General features: G+C 41.6%; 1 protein-coding gene across 4 annotated transcripts; it reads left to right on the top strand.

The window, feature by feature from the left end:
- The first annotated feature begins 6,439 nt into the window (after positions 1-6,439).
- On the top strand, positions 6,440-15,775 carry LOC110521819 (type III endosome membrane protein TEMP). 4 transcript variants are annotated; one of them, XM_021599707.2, is made up of 5 exons: positions 6,488-6,721; positions 7,182-7,240; positions 12,837-12,960; positions 14,420-14,921; positions 15,091-15,774. In XM_021599707.2, the coding sequence occupies exons 3-5, from the start codon at positions 12,850-12,852 to the stop codon at positions 15,501-15,503; spliced, it is 1,026 nt and encodes a 341-aa protein (XP_021455382.1). In that variant the 5' UTR covers positions 6,488-6,721; positions 7,182-7,240; positions 12,837-12,849; the 3' UTR covers positions 15,504-15,774. The 4 variants fall into 4 exon arrangements, with proteins under 4 accessions (XP_021455381.1, XP_021455382.1, XP_021455383.1 ...); XM_021599706.2 differs by lacking the exon at positions 7,182-7,240 and having other exon boundaries at positions 6,440-6,721; XM_021599708.2 differs by lacking the exon at positions 7,182-7,240 and having other exon boundaries at positions 6,488-6,697.
- Positions 15,776-16,004: the final 229 nt, after the last annotated feature.

The following is a 16,004-nucleotide window of genomic DNA, read 5'->3' as shown; positions in this document are numbered from 1 at the left end:
CAAAGACGAACCGGTTCAACATGTCACAGAGAACATCATTTACCAGAGCCTGGAACACAGCAGGGGCGTTGGTGAGGCCAAAAAGCATGACCAGATACTCGTAGTGGCTGCTGCCCATGTTGAAGGTGGTCTTCCACTCGTCCCCCTCTCGTATCCGCACCAGGTGGTAGGCATTCCGTAGATCCAGCTTGGAAAAGTGGCCCCCTGGAGTGACTTGAAGGCCGAGTAAATTAGTGGTAGCGGTTCTGAACAGTTTTTCAATTTTATTTATCCGTTATTTTACCAGGTAAGTTGACTGAGAACACGTTCTCATTTGCAGCAACGACCTGGGGAATAGTTACAGGGGAGAGGAGGGGGATGAATGAGCCAATTGAGAGATTTAGACTGGTTTCCCCACAGCAGAATGGCATGAAAAGGGATGCGAGCAAGGGAAGCAGAACAGTTCTCCATATGGCCCACCAGAGTACTCGCTCCTACCGGTGAGCCTGGTCTTTTAAAGGACAAGAGGACACAAAATGACCAAGAGTCCCGCAATAAAGACAACTCTTCGTGTTGATCCTGTATTGCCGTTCCGCTGGCGACAACCCAGCTCTGCCTAATTGCATACCGTGGTTCCTCCTTTAATAGTAGGGACCTTACACCGCAGGACTTAGAGATACCCAGCGTCATGGCTTCATTGCTTCAGACCACCACAAGGGGGAGTTAGAGCACTCAATATGCATTTGGGTCCCAAGGCTTTTATATGACCAATCATATCAAGTGGTTCCAATGATGAATTTGACGCGGGCCACCCGTCCTTGGTGGCTTTCTTCAACAAAGATTGCTAACAAAACATTACTGGGGAAGCAGATGTAAGTAGTTAATGCAACCGCTGTGTCAGATTTTAAAAACACTTTACGGAAAAAGAAAACCATGCAATAATCTGAGACGGCGCTCAGAACAATCAAGTCAAATTAGCCGCCATGTTTTAGTCAACATAAACCATAAATTACATGCTAAATATTCCCTTACATTTGATGATCTTCATCAGAATGCACTCCCGGGAATCCCAGGTCCACAATAAATGCTTGATTTGTTCGATAACGTCCGTTATTTATGTCCAATTAGCTACTTTTATTAGCGCGTTTGGTACACCTATCCAAACGCTGGTGCTGGTCGACCTTTTCTTCTGACAAAAACTTCAAAAAGTGATATTACATGTCGAAGAAACATTTCAAACTAAGTACAGAATCAATCATTAGGATGTTTTTATCATATATCTTCTATAAAGTTCCAACCAGAGAATTCCTTTGTGTCTTGAGGAGCAACGGAATGCAAGTGGAAGCCCTAAGAAGTGCATATTCATATCTCAAGGGGATTTCAATGGGAACTGTGTTGAAAACCTACCAACCTCAGATTTCTCACTTCCTGTTTGGATTTCTCCTCAGGTTTCTGCCTGCCATATGAGTTCTGTTATATTCACAGACATCATTCAAACAGTTTTAGAAACTTCTATCCAATACTACTAATAATATGCATATATTAGTAACTGGGACTGAGGAGCAGGCCATTTACTCTGGGCACCTTTCATCCAAGCTACTCAATACTGCCCCTGCAGCCATAAGACAACAGCAGTCAAGCACCCAAGCTAACTTGCTAGCTACTTCCAGAGACAAATGAGAGAACAGATCACTGAACATTACTCGCACTAGCAGAGCTTGTTAGGCTGTTGTGTTATCCAGACCGTTGGTGACTGTAACTGTGCTGTCAGAATGTGAGGTCAGAACTCTGAATTAACGGACGGACAACAGCATTCAAGCACCCAAGCTAACTGGCTAACATTGGCTGGCTTCCTAGCTACTTCCAGACACATGATGAGAGAACACCCCATTCTGACCATTTTACTCGCCCTAGCAGAGCTGGTTCAATTTCTTTCATGTTATCCAGAGCATTGGTGACTATAACTGTGCTGCTGGAAACTATTTATTTATGCTTTTTTGCAGACGTTTACTGACTCCGGCCATATTCAACAGGTGTTGAGCGTTCGTAAATTCATCAGTTATTCTGCGCTCTGGCACACTCAGACGAGAGTCTTTTGTTAAGACATGTTGCTAGCTAGGTAAACAATGAACCATAATCCCAACTCATGACGTTACTACCCTGCATGAATCTGCAGGTAGCTAACCAACCAGATTCAATATTAACTAGCTAACATTAGGCTATAACTAGTCAAGCAAATGGCTATGAGATACGAATAATAAGATCATACACGTAACGTTAGCTAGCGAGCCAGCCAGCTAACATTGACTAGTTAACAGTACACTTTAACATGAAATGAAGCCACTTTCTGTCAAAATTATAAACGTGTATTACCTGAAAATGTAGCTACCTAGACTATCTTACCCATCATGGATGGACATGTCTCCTGTCGGATACCATGGTTGCCCTTAGTTTAAAGATGAAATCCGCAGACAGGTGTTTTCTCCATCTCCTTAGCTATCATACTCGAATTCCACTGATTTCAAAACTCAATCCTCCAGAAAGTGGAGAGCATGTACGTAACTTTAGCTAGCTAACAGTAGACTTTAACTTGACATTAGGCTTATGCAGTTTTACTATGCGATACATTTTTTTTAAAGCCTCGTTAGACAGGATTACCTAGACATACTGACCAGTTCAAATAGACAGAAGCATGCTATATGGCAGACCAATCCATCTCTCGGCATGTCCAGCCCACTCATTATCTCAGCCAATCATGGTTAGCGGGAAGGTTGCTCGCTTTTTCTGTGGATAAACCAACTAGGCTCATAATTTAACAATTTAATTTGTATTTACAGATGGCATACAAGTTTGTAATTAAGGCACATGAAAGTTCACATGTTCGAGAAGGCATTTCTGCAACAACAAAAAAAGCATTTTGATAATAAAAAAAAAAAGAAGTTTACGTTCAAACGGCTCTCCTGTGAAGTAGTGACCCACAACATACACATGGTTTACTGAAACAGGTCACATTTTTAGATTTGTCAAAGTAGCCACCCTTTGCCTTGATGACAGCTTTGCACACTCTTGGCATTCTCTCAACCAGCTTCAAGTGGAATGCTTTTCCAACAGTCTTGAAGGAGTTCCCACATATGCTGAGCAATTGTTGGCTGCTTTTCCTTCCCTTTGAAGTCCAACTCATTCCAAACCATCTCAATTGGGTTGAGGTCGGGAGATTGTGGAGGCCAGGTCGTCTGATGCAGCACTCCATCACTCTCATTCTTAGTCAAATAGCCCTTACAAACCAGGAGGTGTGTTGGGTCATTGTCCTGTTGAAAACCAATGATAGTTCCACTAAGCCCAAACCAGATGGATGACGTATCGCTGCAGAATGCTGTGGTAGCCATGCTGGTTATGTGTGCCTTGAAATTTAAATAAATCACCAACAGTGTTACCAGCAAAGCACCCCCACACCATCACACCTCCTCCTCCATGCTTTCATGGTGGGAACCACACAGAGATCATCTGTTCACCTACTCCGCATCTCAAAAGGACACAGCGTTTGGAACCGAAAATCTCAAATTTGGACTCATCAGACCAAATGACAGATTTACACCGGTGGCCATTGCTCATGTTTCCTGCCCCAAGCAAGTCTGTTCTTTTTATTGGTGTCATTTAGTAATGGTTTCTTTGCAGCAAGACCATGAAGGTCTGATTCACAGTCTCCTCTGAACAGTTGATGTTGAGATGTGTCTGTTACTTGAATCCTGTGAAGCATTTATTTGGGCTGCAATTTCTGAGGTTGGTCTCTCTAATGAACTCATCCTCTGCAGCAGAGGTAACTCTGGGTCTTCCTTTCCTGTGGCAGTCCTCATGAGAGTCAGTTTCATAATAGCGCTTGATGGTTTCTGCGACTGCACTTGAAGAAACTTTCAAAGTTATTGACATTTTCCAGATTGACTGACGTTCACGTCTTAAAGTAATGATGAACTGTCGTTTCTCTCTGCTTATTTGAGCTGTTCTTGCTATAATATGGACTTGGTCTTTTACCAAATAGGGCTATCTTGTGTACCTTGTCACAACACAACTGACTGGCTCAAAGGTGTTAAGAAGGACCTAAGATAGGGCATTTTTACAACTGCTGTTCACAAATGCTCTCCATCCAACCTCACTGAGCTCGAGCTGTTTTGCAAGGAGGAATGGGAAAAAATGTCAGTCTCTCGATGTGCAAAACTGATAAAGACATACCCCAAGCGACTTATAGCTGTAATCACAGCAAAAGGTGGCGCTACAAAGTATTAACTTAAGAGGGCTGAATAATTTTGCACGCCCAATTTTTCAGTTTTTGATTTGTTAAAAAAGTTTGAAATATCCAATAAATGTCGTTCCACTTCATGATTGTGTCCCACTTGTTGTTGATTCTTCACAAAAAAATACAGTTTTATATCTTTATGTTTGAAGCCTGAAATGTGGCAAAAGGTCGCAAAGTTCAAGGGGGCCGAATACTTTCGCAAGGCACTGTATTTGGCTAAGGTGTATGTAAACTTCCAATTTCAACTGTATAAGTCTTAAACCGACAGACAGACAGACAACAAAAGAAGAAGAACAGAGTGACAGCAGAGAAGATGCTGAGACAGATAGACACCACAACATGGAGGAAAACAAAATGGCTAGAGCAGAGGCAAGGTTATATTGGTCAGTTTTATCTCCAGCAAATACATATTGTATTTGCTTTTAACATGAGCTGGTTCAAAAAAGAGGAGGAGGACCATGTCTCGTCAGTCACTGGTACAGAAATAGTTGAGAAACGCCGTACTGTACTGCCAATGTTGTGTCAGCACTACTGCCTTTGTCTAAGTAGGGTGTGTCGGGTCAGTTGTAGGGTGTACATGTGGGGATGGGGTGTGTGTGTGTGTATGGTTGGTTGCCAGCTGGGTGGGTGGTAGGGGGATGGGGGTGCATGCATTGATGTGGGCTGGTGTGATCAAAATGCCAGGAACTAATTAGTGTCCCAGTCCTCCCCTGAAGGTAGGCACATCTGTAGAGCGCATTACAGGACTGAATAAGTCTGAATACGTCTGAATAGCAAATACTGAGGTTATAGGACAGGCGTGTGTAGGAATGGCATACATTTTGTGTGTAGGAAAGCCGTACATTTCCTCAATCTGAAACCCTCCCAATAAATATGACCCTACTATCCTGCCCGTCTGCCTGCCCTAAAACCAACTGAGGCCTCTTAGAAACTTGCTAGAAGCACACAGAGGTTCTGAGGCGTGGAATGCATGCTGCAGGTTTGGAGCAGGCTGGGATGTGGCCCTATTGTTTCCAGGGTCACCCCTCTTTTCCTTCCAGGGCTGCAGAAGGCCTGCTCTCTCCCTCAAGGCTGAAACCTCTTAACTAAACACAAAAAACGCTTCACACATATATTTTCGGTTCCCCTCTCTCACCTCAAGACGTTCAGAGATGAGGTGGTTTTATGAGATCAAAGCAAGGTGTGTCTGTGGGGTATCCAATTTGTCATTTATTAATAAAATGTAAAGGGGACGTAAAGGGGACCTGTGTGGTTCTAGTCCCGACCGATATTTTAGCTTATAAATCGATCTGTGTATACCATCGATCGAAATGGCTTGCATTGAGCAATAGCCCTTGTTCACACGGACACAGACTCCTGGCTGAATCCTACAATCGTTACATTGTAGTGCAGAAGGAGAGAGCGGTTTCATCACGGTAGCACATTCAGAGATCGATATATAGCCATTAATCTAAAAGTAATGAATAGATTTTAAAGAAAAGAAACACTTGCTGTTTGTCATAGACGGACAAGATTATTATGAGATGAAAGGTGAGTTCCTAACGAGTTCAGGAAGCCAAGCTAGAGCTATGTGATTAGTTCACAGCGATGGAGGCAGACGTTTTGATCAAGAGAGACCTTTAGAAAATATGCACATTTTCTCTAACACTAAACATACAAATATGTATTTGACAGTTATAAGGAAGGTGAAATCTTATAGTTAGTGGTTTTATAATTTGATTTGACAGTTTTGTTGAATATGAAATACAATATAAAATATTTTTCATATTTGTACTGTGCACTTGAGCTTGTGTCCTCAAAAGGGACTACACCTCAGGAATTCCTAACTTTTTTTTACCAGAAAGTTTAGATTTTAACCTTTCTTGGAGTATGCTCAATTACTAGTTATTTTTTTATGGGCCTCTCGTGATAAATCTTTTATTTTGGGGTTACATAGATCACATTTAGTTACATTTAATAACTGGTTTTAAATGTACAGTATTGTCTGTGCTATATCATACCCTGACTGTGGATAGACCGTGTTTTGATAAGTAGGCCTATGTAATGTGTAAATATGAATTTGTATTGATGTGTAAATAACATGGGTTCTCAGCTGTGAACTCAGATAACTGGAAAGTGTTATCTGTAGAACAGACTGCTATTGTGTGTAAACAGTAGGACATGCAGGACAAAGCATGTCATTTCAAAGCAACCACCTTCCTTTACTGCATGGCAATATTGACTGAGGCCAGGTCTAGTGAAAGTAGGAGGCGAGTGCACCTATGTAGTTACAAAGTTACTCATTGACTTGTCCTTCGCAACATGATTGAGGTGAACGCACCCCTTTCAGACTCCATTTTATAGCAAAGGTGAAAACAAATGTTCAGTGACAATGCTGCTTCAATGTGAGCTATAAGGAAGAGGGTCATTTCCGCACCTGAGTTTCAGGTACATATTGACCAGGCTGACCAGGTAGGACACTTCTAACGAGTGGACTTTCTCAAAACCTTTCCCTTTTGGGCTGTTACCTTGTTTACATTTGTCAACACTGAGGTCATATGACTTCCCTGGTCCACCTGTTGATATTTTAGTGCATACACTAATTACAGTATCTTGCTATTTACTACTATGACAACTTACTAGTATAATAACCAAATGGAAAGAACCTTTTGAACAATCTCAACTAGTATACTGTATATCACTAATTACATTTGGATGAATATGGCAATATATATTAAAATGAAAGTAGATTCATGAGAGAGAGAGAAATAAATACATAGACGCATGGGTCCATTTCTGAGTAAGATATCATATTGCAAGCCAATGCTGCTCTACCAGTCAGTCATGCCCACACAAAATAAGGCTAAACCTTTGACAGCCGCTGACTTTTCAGCCAGGGTGTTGATAATAATGTAAACCATTGTTCATTCAGGCAGGATGTTGTGGTGAGGTCCAGTTACATTACAATGGAGAAGTAGAGCGCTAAAAAAGGTAAGAAGCAGTGTTGTAGTACTCGATCCCGTCCTCGAGACTACATATTGAGCGTCTCGGTCTTGTCTCGGTGTACTCGGACAGTGAGGATTCGTCATTTCTTCCCGAGACCAGCGGAGTAAAAAAAAATCCTAATTATCATCTTCCATTCAGTCAGCGCATAAAACCGCTTCGACAGGCCAAATATGAAACATGAATATCTTAACAGTCTTTATATCTATTATAGACATATATCTATTATAGACATAGCCAAACATATTCGCCTTCAGTGTGTGACAGGTTCGTGAGTCTGAAAGGACAGCAACCGTAATACCAGTTTACTCATGTAGGAGGGTGCACTTTTCGTAAAACACAAAGACCCAGTGGTGTAGTAGAGGGTATACGCAGGTGTAAACAGTATGCTCTCTTTTGTTCAGTTCTTAATCCATTTCAAAGTAGGGTAGTGGAGGTTTAGGACTTTTATTACGATAGAGAAATCATGCAAAGTTCCCTACACAATCGCAAGGCACGTGAGATATATTCACACGCCAAACACACAGCCTAGTTTCAGCGGAATATCATCTGCAGGCAGCATGAGTTAAGAAAAAAAGTCTCTCACTTGGTTTTTAGCATGGAGCAGCACACAAAATCGCTAGCCGGTAGGGTAGGAAAGACGTTTCCACGTATGATATCTACCAGCAAATACAAACTAAGGCAACGATTGGTATGCAAACCAGGTATTGAAAAAGTTTAGTCCGAAGTGTTGGTTAGTTGGCTATTTGTGATGTGCAATTGTGATTATGTGCTGTTTGCATCAGGGGCATAGACATGAATGGGCCTGGATGGACAGGGGCCCACCCACTGGGGAGCCAGGCCCTTACAGGCCCACCCAATCAGATGAATGTGGTTGAAGCATTGTTGTGGATTTAGACCATCAAATGTGTATATTTTTTTTCAATATTAAAAAAAATGGGGGGAAAAATGAAAAAAACCCATAGAAAAACTCACAAAAAAACCCAGGAAAACAGGATTTTTCAGACAGGGTTTTTCATTGGGAACTTTTTTGTTAAATTAGAGCATACCGACTTCTCCAGGCACCACTACACCACTGCATAGGGCCAATGGAAAGACAGCAGTCACACACAGCATGATGGTAAAGGATCAGCAGTCCATAAACTCTGACATTAATAAGCCAGTAGGTCCCAATCATAAGTAAACAAAAACCATTAAGCATTTCCCAATCGAAATGTACAACTATTACTTCCCATTGCAAAAAACATTTCATGTTTAGCACACAAAGCAATCAGTGACCTAAAGTTTCAAGTGTAACTGACAGCGCTTTAACAGATATGAAACAGACAATCATAATATCAGTAAAAAATATAAAATTCCCAGTATGCTTCAAAACCAACTTTATAAGAGGTTTTAAAAATAGTTTTGTATTTTTATTCAACGTTCCAAGAAGTATACTAAGGCATTGTTGGCAGAACAGATGCATGCATTTCAATGCATGATTATTATAATGCACTAATACATTTTTTGGTAGTCAAAAATATATTGCCTTTAGGTTGTAAATCACAGCTGGCCCGGTACATTGTTTGCTGCCTCCATTCGGGATGCACTGTTTCAGTTTCAATGACTGAATATTCTGGGGGGGTGGGGAGGGGGGACAAAATGTAACTAACGCTGGGAATGTCAATTCAATCAAAATAGCAAGGGCAATGATCACAAGTCAGTCATAATTTGGCTAATAGGCTAGTGTATCTATTTATGTAGCTAGCTAAAAACACGGAGCCTAAAGTTAGCTAGATAGCGAGCTAGCTGCTAGGAGGATGAGTGGGTAGGTGACTGATTTTTTCCCCCTCATATCGTTTTTCACTGGCTATACACAAGGATGATACAATTCCCCAATCATTTATCAGAGCAATTCTGATGGCCAACTAGCTGAAAACTTATAGGGTTTGTCTAATGTTTCTTCATTAGATTTTAGCTCATCTTGCTCTGGCTAGCATTAGTTGTTGATCTTGTTGATGTGCATAACTGAGGGAGAGAGAGACTACCTGTTCATTGTTGTTTGATCATTACATACATTTGCAGAAATCCATTCAGGTGTATTTTGTGGCTTTTGGCGAATGCGTTCTAATGATCTAAAGTCATGCCTATGAACACACAGTCCAGTTGAAAGTGAATGATGGCAGGCCCATGTGGCAAATGGCTTGTGTGTATGAAGGTCCACTGTAGCCCTGATTGGCTATAGCGCACCGGTCTGTGTAGACTCCGGTCCTGGACAAGACAGATGTTTTTATTCCGTTTTATTTACTGCAGTTTCTATTACTTCACCAAATGCACAGTCACTATGCCTTGGTATACATAATTCCAAAACATACTTAGAATTTGTGAAAATGACCATACTGTATCTAAGTAGTCGCTTGTCAGATTAAAAAAAAAATCTTCCTTGGTGTGTGTATGAACAGATTCTAATAAGATGTCATGTTGTTAAAATGCTGTCAGTTCCACTTTAAATGGAACAATGTTTCACACACAAGTTATTTTCAAAGAGATAGCTAACAACAGCAAGAGAGCTGCAACAAAAAAACACAGTTCTACTCAGCAGATGATCATTTGAAACTTAACTTCTTGATGAAAGTTATTCTTGAAAGGGAGAAGCTAACAAATTAGTAACAACATCCTCTTTGATAACACCTGCAGCAGCCACTGCAAACTAGCCGACAACTAAAGCTAGCTAGTTAGACCGTGGGAAAACTACTGCAAGCTGTTGCACAGTGACCTGTTGGCTTTCAAGAAGGCAGATGTTTCCATAAGTTTTAGTAAAAACGGTCCCACTCATTAAGTCAAAATGTGATTGGTTGTTTCCACTGGCACGCCAATTTTATTTTGCTCTAATACAGTTGAATAGCAGATGCCTTTATCTAGGTTCTGATGGCCTAGATAAATGGCTGACTAAGCTAGCTAGATTTATCTCCCCAGAGACCAGCAAAGAAAAATCCTGATTGGATCTTTTTTTTCTCTTCAGTGTTAACCCTTTCCATTCCAACAAAAACTGAAGCAATTAAATTAGAACATCATTGAAAATAGTAATATAGTTATCATTATAGTTATATTATAATCATTCTTTTATAAATCCTTAGCCCTTCTCTGAAGGCGTAGAAAGCCTTCAGTTCCCCACTGTGTTTGGGTGAGCAATCATTTGTGGAGTGGCTCTATTTTCCCTCAGCATGCATTTTTTCACTATTCTGAATGTCAAAAAAATCCATTTGTTGGTCTGAAATATGAGCACAGAAAAACTGTTATTATTTTGAACTGTTATTATGGTGGTGATTTGACAAAATTACAATCATGGTCTTGAATTGGACTTTCATTTTTATGGTCTCGGGCTTGACTCGGTCTCAGACCCCTTGTCCCCCTCTAGTCTTGGTCTTGAATCAGTCTCACTTTAGGTGGTCTTGAACACAACACTGGTAAGAGGTATTAGTCCATCAAATGTATTACTCTGCTATCTGACTAACCTCCAAAGCTAAATATATCAGTTTCATGGTGCTTTTGTTTACAGTAGTAGCTTGGCTCTATTGATGACATTGCAGAGTGTGTAGGCCTTTAAGCAAATGTTAGAAAGGATTGTACCCATTACCACTTTCTTTGTTTAGGACAAACAGTAGAATTCACATAGTTGCAGTCGTAGATGTGAAACTCCTTCAAAGTAAAGAATAACTATTGTTAAGAATACCACCCTATTGCATGCCTAAAACATCTTCCTCATAAACAACCTCCCTCTCTCTTTGCCAGCTGTTTTTCCAATCACTGTATGATCAAACCATGTCCTTCATTCTTGACAAACAATGGCATCGCTTAGTTCCTACGCAAAACGCAAAACAAATAACACAAATATATATCTGGCACCATGAATAAGGACTGAGGAGGTGGAGGAAGGTGGAAGGATGACTTGATCAGTGGCACCGGGAGATCAGATGCAGGATGGCTTTGTGTGTGACTTCTGTACTCAGAGAGGAGAGGGAGGAGAAGGACAGGACCTAGGCAACCCATTACAGAACAGCAAGAGGTGGCACTGGGCTGCAGGGATGGGAGTGTGTGAGAGAGAGGGAGGTGTGGTAGTGTGGTGGTCAAAGAGCTCCTTGGCACTCCTTTCAAAGCCTACTCTTTTTTAATATATTTATTTATTTTTACCCCTTTTTTATCCTCAATTTTCATGGTATCCAATTGGTAGTAGTTACAGTCTTGTCTCATCGCTGCAACTCCCGTACGGACTCAGGAGAGGCGAAGGTCGAGAGCCATGCGTCCTCTGAAACACAACCCAACCTAGCCGCACTGCTTCTTGACACAATGCACATCCAACCCGGAAGCCAGCCGCACCAATGTGTCAGAGGAAACACTGTACACCTGGCGACCTGGTCAGCGCCCAGCCCACCACAGGAGTCGCTAGTGCGCGATGAGACAAGGATATCCCTGCCGGCCAAACCCTCCCTAACCCGGACGACGCTGGGCCAATTGTGCGTCGCCCCATGGACCTCCCGGTCGCGGCCGACTGCGACAGAGCCTGTGCTCAAACCCAGAGTCTCTGGTGGCACAGCTAGCACTGCGATGCAGCGCCTTAGACCACTGCGCCACCCGGGAAGCCCTCAAAGCCTACTCTTAAACATACAGTGCACACTCATGCAGTCACAAACGCTAATGCAGATGCAGACACACAGACAAGCATGCACACACGCTAGTTGTACGCACACACACATACACACACCCTACTATTACACACACAGCCCCTTGTGGGCTCCTAGGCTTTCCATAGCTCCCAGGCCTGGCGTGTTGTTTTTGTGCCTTGGCTGTGTGAGGACAGGAAGAGATAAAAAGAGCCCCACTCTGGTGTTTACAGCCAACAATGCTGAGCTGAATAGCAGGAGAAGGAGAGGGGAAGAGGCCTAATGGCAGACCGACCAGCCAGCCTGGCCCCTCTGTGAAAAATCACCATGGTGCCAAGAAAACTCTGAAAACAGAAGAGGCAGGGTGAAAAAATAAAGAGAGAGGAAGATACAAATGGTTCTAAGAAGAACTACGTAAGAGCACTCTGCAGAACAAAAGCTATTGCTATTGTGTGTGAAAAGCTCTTCATTATATAACTCAACGCTTCAAATCAACTTTTTAGTGCATAGAAAGTGTGTACACACATCTTCATGGAAAATGTACAACACTAAACTGGTGGAAACACTAAGCTGGTATGGACGGACTGTTGTCTTTGTGAGAACATGCCAATAGACATCTTCAGAGTGCAATAAGTCATTTATGACAGCATGAATCAACATCGCATGCAAACAAATGTACATTTAACATATTCACTTACAGAAGAGCACAGAGGTCACTGGTTGCAGCTTTGATTGAACATGTCAAAAACTGTTTATGTTTTTCAACCCAATTCTGGTGTTTTTTTAGGGCTAGTAGTTTTTCCTGGTCAGGTATATTTCAGTTAGGTCATAGGCCTAAGTAAGTCAGGTTATAATGGCTACACAAATGCAGTCCAATTCTAGTTCTGACTTACTTTTCAGTCTGATTAATATGTATTGTGTTTCTCTATTTGTCATTTCTACAGGAAGTAGGGAACCATGGGGTCCTGGGGCCCCGGTCTGTGTGTGGTTTTGTGTTTCTGGGGAACAGTTAGTTGGAACACACTTCACGGTCACATTGTTGGCCCGTGTACTGTCAATACTGGCACGGTAAGAAAGACACACACAGCTTTGTCCTTCTCCCCATGTTCTTCCCTTTGTTTAGTTCTAAGCAGTCACATGAGGATGACACGATGGAGAATTTCCTGTTTGTGCTACACTTCTCCCGTTGTTGATCATACAGTAAACTAGTGTTACCTCTGGGAGTCACGTCTACTTCGTTATAGGATATCAACATTAGAATTATATGTCAAGATTGTGCTTCTTTCAGCAAAATCTATTTGTTTTTCACAAATTGATCTGTTAAATATTAGATGGTTTTCTTTATCCTTCTGTTTTAAAGTGATTACATTCAATATTTAGTCATTAGCACTAGACAGTTGCAAAGACTCCTGGGTCATTCCACAAAATGAGGGTCTTTGATTTTTTTCAGTAGACATTGTGCACTAATATTGAATTTTAAAAGCCTGTTTTATTAAATAAAGTGCCCTTTAATATACACCACATGGACAATTCAATAAATCAGATTTATTTTATGTGAATAAAGGCTTGCTAAAGTGCAAAAATACTGCATTTTGACATGTCCCTCCGTCAACCCTGTGTCACCTCTAGGAAGATTTGAACCCCCTTAATCCTAACATTTCTCCACGTTTCATTATCATTGTAGAGCCTTTTAGTGATTTTGCTGTTTTGACAAAGTCATGTCTGAAGATCATTTATTTAATGTGATTGGTGATTCATTTACGTCTGTCCCTCGTTTTATGGTCAACCCTGTTATGTGCACTGAACTCTCGTTTTTTGATATGGTGAAACTATTCCTTTTTAAATATTTATTTCTAAAGAAACATTGAACATCTAATAGTCAAATCATAGACTAAAAGCAAATGAGCTGGTTCTACTCTTTTTGGCCATTTTCTGGTGTTTTGTGGTGGAAAACGGAGCGGATCAAGCATAACACGTCAACCCTGGTACCCATAGGTAGACAGGCTAGATATGTTTAAAAAAAGAAGAATTGTACACCTTTTTTTTTAAATTCCCTGTTGCACACAAGAAGCTTCCATTCCCCCTCTAACAAGGGGATTTATGGCTGATTTAAGAAGAAATCGTCAACCCTGTTTATTTGGCTCTTTTTTTAAAAATTTGATGTATTTGACCTTTATTTAACTAGGTGATTCAGTTAAGAACAAATTCTTATTTACGATGACGTCCTACAAAGGCACTTAATAGACACTTATTAGAGCCATTTTTTAAAAATGTCACCTCTTGAGATGGGAAAACTGGTTTTATGACATTGAACATGTGCTCTTTATGACAGAATGTTATAATTAGGTGAAATCAATTTTAACATCACCATTTTAATAATTGCCTTTCAATTCACCCATACAATGGCTTTAGGGAGAAAATCCTGAAGTTGATTTATTATTTTCAAAACTCTTCTTGATTCTTGCAAAATAGCAACCACAAAATTGGAAGGGTTGGCTTGACCAATCTTGTCCATCTCTTTCACAAGGCATCATTTAACTGCAGTTGGAGGAAACTGGCCCATATTCCAACAGAGATATGGAACAATGCAACCGCACTGGACCTCTCTCATAACCACCTGAACCTTACTAACCCTCAACACCTCAGACAACTACAGAGGTTGGATCAGCTGGTTAACCTAAATCTCTCAGGAAACTACCTCCCTCTGCTGGAAAAAGGCCACTTCTGCAGCCTGCCCTTCCTGCAGATACTAGACCTCAGTGGTTGCCAACTGACCTCCATGGAGGCTGGAGCTCTGCAGGGTTTACCCAGGTTAGGGAAGCTGTTTCTGGGGCACAACATACTGCAAGCCCCCCTGTCTGTTTCTGCTCAAACTATATCCTTCCTGGATCTCAATGGGAACCAAGAGCTTGACCATGGCTCTGATGATATGTCGACAGGAATTAGAAGACCATTCCATAGGAAACTGTTAACAGAGGTCATTGAACATCCCAGCCCAACTCCAGCTAACTCAATGACTACAACTAATGGTATGGATCTCAGTTATATAACTTACATCTGCTTCATTATATCAATTAATTTCTATGTACTTAGTATCAATTATCTGTTGTCACTCTTACTCACGTGGTCTTTGCTGTTTTGGCAGTGAACATAATAATAATGATTTGAGCAGTAAAAGCTATTCCCTTCTCCCAACAGGCAGTGAGGATGGTGGTCAGAGCCGTTTCTCCAAAAGCTGGCAGTACCTGGTAGCAGTACTGGTGACGGCCATCTCCCTCTCCCTCCTCATCGCTGTCCTGGCCAAATGCCAGCTGGTCCGCCGCTACCTGGCCAGTTACCGTCACACCCGGCTGATCGAGGGGGACACAGCCAGCCAGTGTGACCCCAACAGCCTGGAGGTAGGCTTCTCCATGCACAACCATGGGGGACAGGCACGGAGCACCCACCCTGCTGCTGTCCCCCAGGGAGAGATGTACATGGAGGATGAGGAGGATGATGATGATGGCTTCATAGAGGATAACTACATACAAGCCAGCGAGAGGGAGAGGGCTAAGAGGGCACTGGAACTGCAGGAGGAGGAGGAGGATGACATGGTATTTTCCATTGGCTAGAAGAGGTGGAATGGGAGGGGAGAAAGAGGGTCGAGAGAAATTAGAGAGAAAGACAGACAGACATACATACAGAGAGAGAGAGAGAGGTTACTGTAGCCAATTTGGACACTGATTAGGGCCAATGCTGATATTAAATATATGCATGTTGTCATGACGTTGGCCTGGGGGTAGGTTTATGATAGTCATAAATACCTCTTCCCCCTTTTTCCTCTCTCTACCCTACTGATGTTACATTTGCAAAACCCTTGGTTAACATAGAGATTCTGGGAACATCAGAAGGTGGGGGGAAATGAACTACATTCTGGTAATCCGACCAATTGAACATATGCGGTGGTACTTAATGAATATGATGTCAGTTCGGTTGTCATCTGAGACATTCTCATCAATGATAAGATGACATAAACTCTACAGTGGAAAGTCTACACATCAGAGTTATCGGATTCACATTGAATTGTTATTCAATATAAATGTTTGAATATGAAATTATTCGTGATGGGATGA

This window comes from Oncorhynchus mykiss, chromosome 30 (genome assembly GCF_013265735.2).
Source record: "Oncorhynchus mykiss isolate Arlee chromosome 30, USDA_OmykA_1.1, whole genome shotgun sequence".
NCBI lineage: Eukaryota > Metazoa > Chordata > Actinopteri > Salmoniformes > Salmonidae > Oncorhynchus > Oncorhynchus mykiss.
The sequence above is the reverse complement of the archived record's forward strand: the minus strand, read 5'-3'. Positions and strand labels throughout refer to the sequence as shown.

Coding starts and splice junctions, on each gene's coding strand:
- LOC110521819 (XM_021599706.2), top strand. CDS start 12,850: ATGGGGTCCTGGGGCCCCGGTCTGTGTGTGGTTTTGTGTTTCTGGGGA. Junction 12,961..14,419: donor GTACTGTCAATACTGGCACG/GTAAGAAAGACA, acceptor CTCTTTCACAAG/GCATCATTTAACTGCAGTTG. Junction 14,922..15,090: donor CTCAATGACTACAACTAATG/GTATGGATCTCA, acceptor TTCTCCCAACAG/GCAGTGAGGATGGTGGTCAG.